This window comes from Daldinia caldariorum, assembly GCF_022478825.1.
Source record: "Daldinia caldariorum strain CBS 122874 unplaced genomic scaffold F4812scaffold_1, whole genome shotgun sequence".
NCBI lineage: Eukaryota > Fungi > Ascomycota > Sordariomycetes > Xylariales > Hypoxylaceae > Daldinia > Daldinia caldariorum.
This window is the reverse complement of record NW_025953037.1, coordinates 3,833,981-3,841,937: the sequence shown is the minus strand read 5'-3', so window position 1 is coordinate 3,841,937 and position 7,957 is coordinate 3,833,981. Positions and strand designations below refer to the sequence as shown.

At 46.3% G+C, this 7,957-nt stretch overlaps 3 protein-coding genes across 3 annotated transcripts; 2 read left to right on the top strand and 1 right to left on the bottom strand.

Annotated features, from left to right (window-relative positions):
* Nucleotides 1–1,346: 1,346 nt before the first annotated feature.
* F4812DRAFT_43360 (long-chain-fatty-acid-CoA ligase) lies at nucleotides 1,347–3,900 on the bottom strand. Its single transcript, XM_047934650.1, has 3 exons — nucleotides 3,254–3,900; nucleotides 1,639–3,190; nucleotides 1,347–1,554 (listed from the first exon to the last, which is right to left on the bottom strand). The coding sequence occupies exons 1-3, from the start codon at nucleotides 3,700–3,702 to the stop codon at nucleotides 1,462–1,464; spliced, it is 2,094 nt and encodes a 697-aa protein (XP_047795553.1). The 5' UTR covers nucleotides 3,703–3,900; the 3' UTR covers nucleotides 1,347–1,461.
* F4812DRAFT_43384 (uncharacterized protein) lies at nucleotides 3,896–4,546 on the top strand. The gene has a single exon (XM_047934675.1). It carries the CDS (start codon nucleotides 4,089–4,091, stop codon nucleotides 4,497–4,499), a length of 411 nt encoding a protein of 136 aa, XP_047795552.1. The 5' UTR covers nucleotides 3,896–4,088; the 3' UTR covers nucleotides 4,500–4,546.
* Nucleotides 4,547–4,869: 323 nt separating this feature from the next.
* On the top strand, nucleotides 4,870–7,533 carry F4812DRAFT_412064 (chaperonin Cpn60/TCP-1 family). The gene is made up of 5 exons (XM_047932679.1): nucleotides 4,870–5,142; nucleotides 5,201–5,218; nucleotides 5,291–5,339; nucleotides 5,428–6,544; nucleotides 6,632–7,533. Exons 1-5 carry the CDS (start codon nucleotides 5,133–5,135, stop codon nucleotides 7,091–7,093), a joined length of 1,656 nt encoding a protein of 551 aa, XP_047795551.1. The 5' UTR covers nucleotides 4,870–5,132; the 3' UTR covers nucleotides 7,094–7,533.
* The last annotated feature ends 424 nt before the right edge of the window (nucleotides 7,534–7,957 follow it).

The window sequence follows — 7,957 nt, the reverse complement described above, 5'->3', positions numbered from 1 at the left end:
GCCCTGGGGTTTGGGGTGTTGTGGACGAAATTTTTTGGTTTTTATTTTACTTCTCCCGCTTGGTGTTTTTGCTGGTCGGCGACGATCTTGCAAAGTGGGGCCCCCCCCCCCCCCCCCCCCCCCAATATCCTTTCTTTCTTTCCTTTTTCGAGATTCTAGGTAGTGGATGGATGGGACGGTTGCATTATGTACCTTGTTTTTTTGGGGAAGCACGGCGTTTATGGATGATGAATGGATGATGAATGGATGGTATGCCAAGTGCTGAAGTACCGAAATCATTGCCTTTAGGTACTTACATGTAGGTATGTCATTATTATTATTAGGTATATCGTTTGTTTTTCTTAACAACTGATTATTTATTCAGAGGTTATTTATATTTACCTTATATAACTCCTACTACTTTCGTTTTCTTAACTGGCATCGCTTTATTTTTCTTTCTTTCGGTCTGGCGGTGTGTTGAGTTAACTAGATTTTCTTTTAAGTCGAGGTGTAGGTGTAAGGTTTATGCTGTGGGTTGGTATATAGAGATTATAAACTATTCTATTTACTTTTGTTTGATTAGCAAAATCGCAACCGTGACTCGAAATTCTCTGGACCTAGGGGGGATTTAGTAATGATAAATGTCGACGTCTCGATAAACTATAGTATACCTGCAGAGAATTGGATACTTCATGTATAACCTTTACCCTGATTTTTACCTGTTACCTAAATACATTAGTTACATGTAAACCATACTAGAATTCAGCATAACGTAAACCACAAGTCAGCGGTCCACACAAGTCAGCGGTCCACGGAAAATACATACAAAATACGTCTGTGCGTAACCGTGCACTTTAATAAGAAAAATTCCTATTAAAATTCGGTTTTCGAATTTAAATAATTGTTTATATTAATACAATGAAGATATTTTTTTAATTTTTTTATACTTTATAATTATAATTAAATATAACATATTTAAATTTGGGATTTTAATATGTAATATTCGTAAAGTTATAAATTTTTGAAAATTATTAGTTTTAAGTTATATATGGTGTTGGACCGCTGACTTGTGGTTGACGTTACTACGAATGAATAGTTGTTTTCTGTTAAAGCAAATATTTAAAAAAGATACAGAAAAAAAAGGTAAGAAACCATAATCATTAGCTTTAACTACGTCAATGGGGTAGAGCAACCCGGTATTTTCTTCACGGGGTGTAAGAACAATGAAAAACAAAAAAAGCTGACAGGCCATACGGAAAACACACTCGACCAAAGCAAATAATTAATCCATAATTAGTCCTACACCAGCCACCAATCCCCTTCCGTTTCGTCTCTAAACCCACGAAGAACCTAACCACATACACACGCACACACAGCCGATAAATCACTACAATAAACGCCTTGGGAGAGAGAGGGAGGATGGGAGGACGTATAGGTAGGTATTACATTAAATAATAATACGACGTGACGCCCATCACCACATCACGAACTTCGCTTGAAGCACTCCTCGATCTGCTTCTTGTAGGCATCCTTAAGCGCCCTCCGGTTCACCTTCTGCGTCGCTGTGACGAGGCCCTATTATATGTCTGTTAGTGCTGGTCATAGGTATCGAATAAAATAGTATGAGGGGAAGAGGGGGGGCGGAAGGAGTAAACTTACACTAGCCGGCGTCCATTCTTCATCAACTAATACGATGCCAACAATCATTTCTAGCCCGGTCAGGCTGGCCTTCTTACCCACCGCGATTAAGTCCTTGTGGACTGCATCGAGGACCTTGGGGTCGGTGTGGGCGTGTGCGTGGTCGACGCCTAGCTTCTTCGCTAAGTCGTTCAGGGGCTTCTCGTTGGGGCTGATTACGGCGATGGCCCGAGGGTTATCGCTATCACCGTATATCATGAGGTTGTGGACGTACTCGCTGCCGCGATAGACGGCCTCGAGCTTCTCGAGTGCGATATATTCACCACCCTGCAGCTTGACCAGGTTTTTGACGCGGTCGATGACCTTGATGTGGCCAACCGAGTCGATCTCGCCGATGTCTCCCGTTCTAAACCACCCATCCGGAGTGAAAGCCTTTGCGGTCTCCTCGGGGTTCTTGTAGTACTCCTTACAGACCGGAAGTCCTCGCAGAAGAATCTCACCCTGTGGCGGATTGCTCTTCGCGTCGTATCCTAGCTCAGATATGCTCACCAGCTTAATTTCGAGCGACGCAGGAACAGGGCCGATGGCGTCCCAAGTCCATTGTAACGGATTGCCCAGAGCACCATTAGCGGTAGTCTCTGTGAGGCCGTAACCTGTAATCATTGGCGCGAGTACCAAGCTTACGAATTGCCTCGTGCCAGCAGAAATACCACTGGCACCATTGAAGAGAAATCTTACTCTCCCACCCGTCATGTCGCGAACTTTCTTGAACACCACAGCATCAAGCAAGCCACTTCCAGGTAGGCCTGCTGATACAAGTAAGCTCTTCAGGTTGTACGCACCCCAGAAGAGGTTCTTCGTCAAGGCACCACCAGAGTTAACTTTGGCCTCGATACCTTTCCTGATGGTCTCCCAGATCTGGGGCACACCAACCATGACGGTAGGCGCAAGCTCTCGCATGTCGCCAGCACAGTTGCGCATCGAAGAGTCAGCCAACGTGCGCGGGGATCCGTAGCCTAGAGTACCACCAACAAACATTACCAAATTCTCTACAGCCACCTCCAAGATGTGTGCAAGGGGTAGATATGCCAGAATAGTGTCGCGATGCGAAACAGTCTCAGCAACAACAGTCCAGAGACCGGTGATACCTGCAACAACTCCTTCGTGGGTAAGAGGAACACCCTTGGGAGGGCCAGAAGAACCGGAAGTGTACATGATACAGCACAAATCGGTAGGTTTCGGCGGGATGGGGTCTATAGGGTTCTCCTCGCCAAGTTTGATTAGGTCGGAGTAGGAGATGATGGTGAGGTGAGAGTTTGAGGCCTTGAAGTCGGCCATCTCCTCGTCGGAGATAGGCACGTTTGTCGAGTCATTATAGATTAGGTACTTGACGTCTTTTGCATTCTTCAGAGGGCGGCTGGCAACCTTGAATAGATGAGGGTCTGTGTACATGGCCTTCGCATTCGTTTGCGTGAGGGAGTATTCGACGGCATCAGGGCCAAGAGTATCGTATGCGGTCGCGATTGTGATGGATTGCGAGGCACAGCCGTGAGCCGTGCATTGCCAGTTGGCGCTGGATTGGTAATTAGCCTTTTTTTAACGATTCTTTCACAATTTAAACGGGAATATTTCTTACCTCGTCGTCGCGAAGATGTGTAAGACATCGCCCGTCTCAAGACCTAGCTTCTTCAAGCCGGCGCCAACGTTCAGGGCTCGAGTCTTGTACTCATTGTAAGTAAGGAAGGTGTACGGCGTTAACTCGAAGTATGTCCATTCCTTTTCAACCTCGGTCTTGATCCCGTCGACAACTTTGATGATTTTCTTAGTCTCGGTATGCGTCTTAACGAGTTTGCGAGAGCCTATGGCGGCCTTATCGCCATACTTCTTCGCACTCTCTATTAATATGTCATAGGTTGTAGTGATGTGAGATTCGGGGCGTGTGATGAGACCGTCTTTGGCCTTGATATGTCTGAATGGCTTCGTTTCGCCTTCGACTTCTTCAGCGCCGGGAGATTCGACCATATAGGGTGGTTTTTGGACCCTGTAGAGAGGAAGTACGCCGTCGAATTGAGTTGGGAGGGACATGATTTTAGGTGGGTAGCAGAAAGATATAGGATGGATATTGGATAACAGCTACCTAGGTAATAAGGTGATGTCAAAAATGTCAAAATATTGTGTAGATGGCAGGGATGTGACGTCGACAAATAAACCCGGAAGAAAAGCAAAAAGTTAGAGATTAAAAAAATTGAATTTAGAGTTGAAGCTTTTGTAGGAGAAGCTGTAGGTACCATGTAACGGTAGGTAGGTAGATAAGTAAGGTAAGGCGACAAACGACAAAACGTCAGCGGGGCAGTCCACTAGGTTTTAGGTACTTGTGGAGCCCAAAACTGGCCAAGGAGCCCCATGGAGCTTGGGTATAAGTGAATATGCTAAGACTTTATCAGAAATGCCGAGGACATATTTTCTGATCTATGTGGGTCCATAAGAATCCGAAAAAAATAACGTTCCAGTTTTGCGGCGTATCTAGAATTAGAAGCTCAAAGTTGCGATATGTGATATTTTGTATGGATCTTGTTATTAATGAGAAGGGGGTCAATAGGCGGTCGGGTTATCCGTGCCTCGGCTCTTGGAATTGGAAAGTTATGCGCAATCACCTGTATCAAATGATTATGGTACTATGGGTTTCTGGGGGGGGGGGGGGGGTTTCTCTCTTTTCTCTGCTCTTAGGCGCCTGGTATATTACGGCCGAATATACCGAGTATAGGGGGCGCAGAGATATTAAATTTTTTTGTATAACCTCAAACTCTAGCTTCGCTCAGTTCGCGGTGGCTACTTACATATGTAATATGCAAGAATCGCCAATATGTTACCGCCATCGGTAATAACATCTGCACGTACGAGAAATTAGCAACGGCTACAAGTAGAGAGATAGAAAATTTTGTTGATTAGAATGTATGACGAAGGGTTAACTTCACTACTACGTATCATATCTTGTATGTATGTCAGCCAATAGGTACTTGCTGGCACGGGTACAGGTGGTTGAATAAGGGAAGAAGCTCAATTGCAAGGGTAAGATTTGCAATGATCGATAAGATAAAAGCTCTTGACGAGCACGAATTAGATTAGGTAGGTACGCATGCCGGTGTGACGTACTACTTATGTTAGGTAAGATGTAACTACTACCTAGGTGTGGTACCTACCTGTCCACCGCAGGAAGGTTCAGGTTTCAGGGGTGTCCAGGTGCAGGTGGCTCAGGGGCCTCGGGGTGGCACCTCGGCGCTGCGAATTTTCCGATCTGGAAAGAATGTGGGGCGGGATCTTTTAGAATTTCTGAATTTCCAAAGCTACGTACAAACCTTGTCCCACCAGACACCTGACAAGGCAGAACTCTACCAAGTGAAAACAGCTTCACACAACGGCATATCCTTTCAAAATTTAGTACACGAGCTGGATATTGCCTGGGTACCATTCGATACAGCATACAAAGCTCACGAGAGCTATAAGAACTGTCAAAAATGGCGTTAAGTATGAAATCAACAACCCCGCGCCGTGGCTATCGTCATTTACTAATCTTAGACTTTAGATCTCGACTTGCAAAATGGTATGCTCATGCTTATAGATATAATATATAACTACTATATTCTATATTTATACTAATCTATACTCTCTACAGCTGCTGTCATGAAAGATGAACAGGGGCGACCTTTTATCATTGTCAGAGAGTAAGCTTGATCATCTTAGATTACCCCCCCGTATAGTTGGACATACATACCTAGATAATGCATCATACCTAACCTCGTTTACTCTCAGTCAAGGCAAGAAGAAGCGCCAATATGGCAATGAAGCTGTTAAATCGCACATCCTCGCCGCTCGAACCGTTGCAAATATCGTCAAAACTTCCCTGGGTCCTCGCGGTCTCGATAAGATCCTAATTTCCCCCGATGGAGACATCACGGTAACCAACGATGGAGCTACCATCCTACAACAGATGGATATCTCCAATCACGTAGCGAAGCTTCTCGTCGAATTATCCAAGTCTCAAGACGACGAGATTGGTGACGGAACAACGGGTGTCGTTGTCCTAGCCGGTGCTCTCCTGGAACAGGCTGCCGAACTCATAGACAAGGGCATCCACCCTATCCGAATAGCAGATGGCTACGACCAAGCCTGTGATATTGCAGTGGCCGAGTTAGACCGTATATCAGATACCATTGAGTTTAGCCGGGAATCGACGGAGAACTTAGTCAAGGTAGCTCGGACGAGTTTAGGCAGCAAAATCGTGTCCAAGGCCCACGACCAGTTTGCCAACATTGCTGTGGATGCTGTCCTATCGGTCGCCGACCTTGAGCGGAAAGATGTTGATTTCGAGTTGATTAAGGTGGACGGCAAGGTTGGTGGTGCGTTGGAAGATACCATTCTGGTTAAGGGTGTGATCGTCGATAAAGACTTCTCACACCCCCAAATGCCCTCCGAAGTCAGAGACGCCAAGATCGCCATTCTCACATGCGCCTTCGAGCCGCCGAAGCCCAAGACTAAGCACAAGCTGGAGATTACGTCGGTCGAGGAATTTAAGAAGCTGCAAAACTACGAGCGGGAGAAGTTTGTGGAGATGATCCAGCAGATCAAGGATACCGGAGCTAATCTAGCTATCTGCCAGTGGGGTTTCGACGACGAGGCCAACCACTTATTATTACAAAACGAATTACCCGCCGTAAGATGGGTAGGCGGCCCAGAGATCGAACTTATTGCCATCGCCACGAATGGTAGGATAGTACCTCGATTTGAGGACCTGAAGCCGGAGAAGCTAGGTAAAGCTGGTGTTGTACGGGAAATGACATTCGGCACGACGAGAGAGAAGATGCTCGTTATCGAGGAGTGCGCCAACACAAGAGCCGTGACCGTGTTTGTTCGAGGAAGTAACAAGATGGTAAGTTTTATCTACCCAACACCTCCCCCCCTTTTTTTAAAAAAAAAAAATCACAAAAGCATCAACTTAACTTTTAATCACCTCTAGATCATCGACGAAGCTCGACGGTCCCTCCACGATGCTCTCTGCGTTGTACGAAACCTAGTCCGCGACAACCGCGTCGTGTACGGCGGTGGCGCCGCGGAAATCGCCTGCTCGCTAGCGGTCGAGGACGCGGCTGTCAAGACGCCCGGGCTGGAGCAGTACGCCATGCGGGCGTTCGCTGAGGCGCTCGACGCGGTGCCGATGGCGCTCGCGGAGAATAGCGGACTAAACCCGATCGCGACGCTCGCCGAGGTCAAGTCCCAGCAGGTTAAGGCTGGAGCCGAGGGCCGGGGCAAGCTAGGCGTCGACTGCATGAACCGCGGCAGCAACGACATGAAGCAGGCCTTCGTCATCGACCCCCTCATCGGCAAGCGCCAGCAGCTCATGCTCGCCACCCAACTGTGCCGCATGGTCCTCAAGGTTAACAACGTTATCGTTAGCGGATCTGGGGATCAGGACTATTAAATTTAATGCGGTAGTACCGGGAACTAGGGGTAGGATAAAATAAAAACTCGTCTGTCCCGTTCGCCTGTTGGCGTTGACCTAGATCTAGATTTCAACCTCGAGGTGCCAGTGCTTGATGTGGTTCTCGTAGAGGGGAGAAAGAAGAGAGCACGTTGTTTAGTGTTGTAGATATGAATAGTACCTGATACGTGCTTGTGGAATGGCGGTTAAAAAGGCTAACAATGTCAAAGATGAGATACTATACGATATACGTACCTCTCTATACCTTCCTACGTAGGAAGGTATCCTTCTCTTAGACAGCTGAGACCTACAAGAACAAGAAATAAACGAAACGGGAAAAAAAGAACTTACTGCCTCATATGAACTAATTTAGGTACCTGGTAGCTATTATCATTCTGTGTTCTTAGATACGTAGGTAGGAGGTAGGTACCTAACCTAATCTGTCTATTCTGGACACGGTATACAGAAAGATATATAATTCCAAAAGATTCTCCTATGCTAGGTAGTTAGGTACCTCTATATATGTACCATAGAGAGGTAGGTACGGATCCCCAAGAACAAGAAAAAAAAAAGACCGCTCCCGAACTTTTCTTCTTTTCAATTACACGCACGCTCAAATGACAGAGATATCCTATTTCAATAAAATAGTCCACGGGTAGTTGGGAGAAATACTGCCAGAGGTAGGCATATATAGGTACCTACCTAACCTATACAAGGGCGGGTAAGAGTTAGGATTGACTCTGACTCGACGAGTTAATCGAAACTACTCAAAAAAATAAATCCCCCCTTTTTCTCACCACCTCTCTCCTCTCTCTATAGTCCCCCCCAACTCGTAGTGCCTCGACCCCCAGGCAAACAATATAG

Excerpts from the sequence above, each read along its gene's own strand:
- F4812DRAFT_43360 (XM_047934650.1), bottom strand. The coding sequence starts at position 3,702 with ATGTCCCTCCCAACTCAATTCGACGGCGTACTTCCTCTCTACAGGGTC. Across the intron at positions 3,191-3,253 it reads CACATCTTCGCGACGACGAG|CGCCAACTGGCAATGCACGG; the intron begins GTAAGAAATATT and ends TTACCAATCCAG. Across the intron at positions 1,555-1,638 it reads AAGAATGGACGCCGGCTAGT|GGCCTCGTCACAGCGACGCA; the intron begins GTAAGTTTACTC and ends GACATATAATAG.
- F4812DRAFT_43384 (XM_047934675.1), top strand. The coding sequence starts at position 4,089 with ATGTGGGTCCATAAGAATCCGAAAAAAATAACGTTCCAGTTTTGCGGC.
- F4812DRAFT_412064 (XM_047932679.1), top strand. Across the intron at positions 5,340-5,427 it reads CCTTTTATCATTGTCAGAGA|TCAAGGCAAGAAGAAGCGCC; the intron begins GTAAGCTTGATC and ends GTTTACTCTCAG. Across the intron at positions 6,545-6,631 it reads TTCGAGGAAGTAACAAGATG|ATCATCGACGAAGCTCGACG; the intron begins GTAAGTTTTATC and ends AATCACCTCTAG.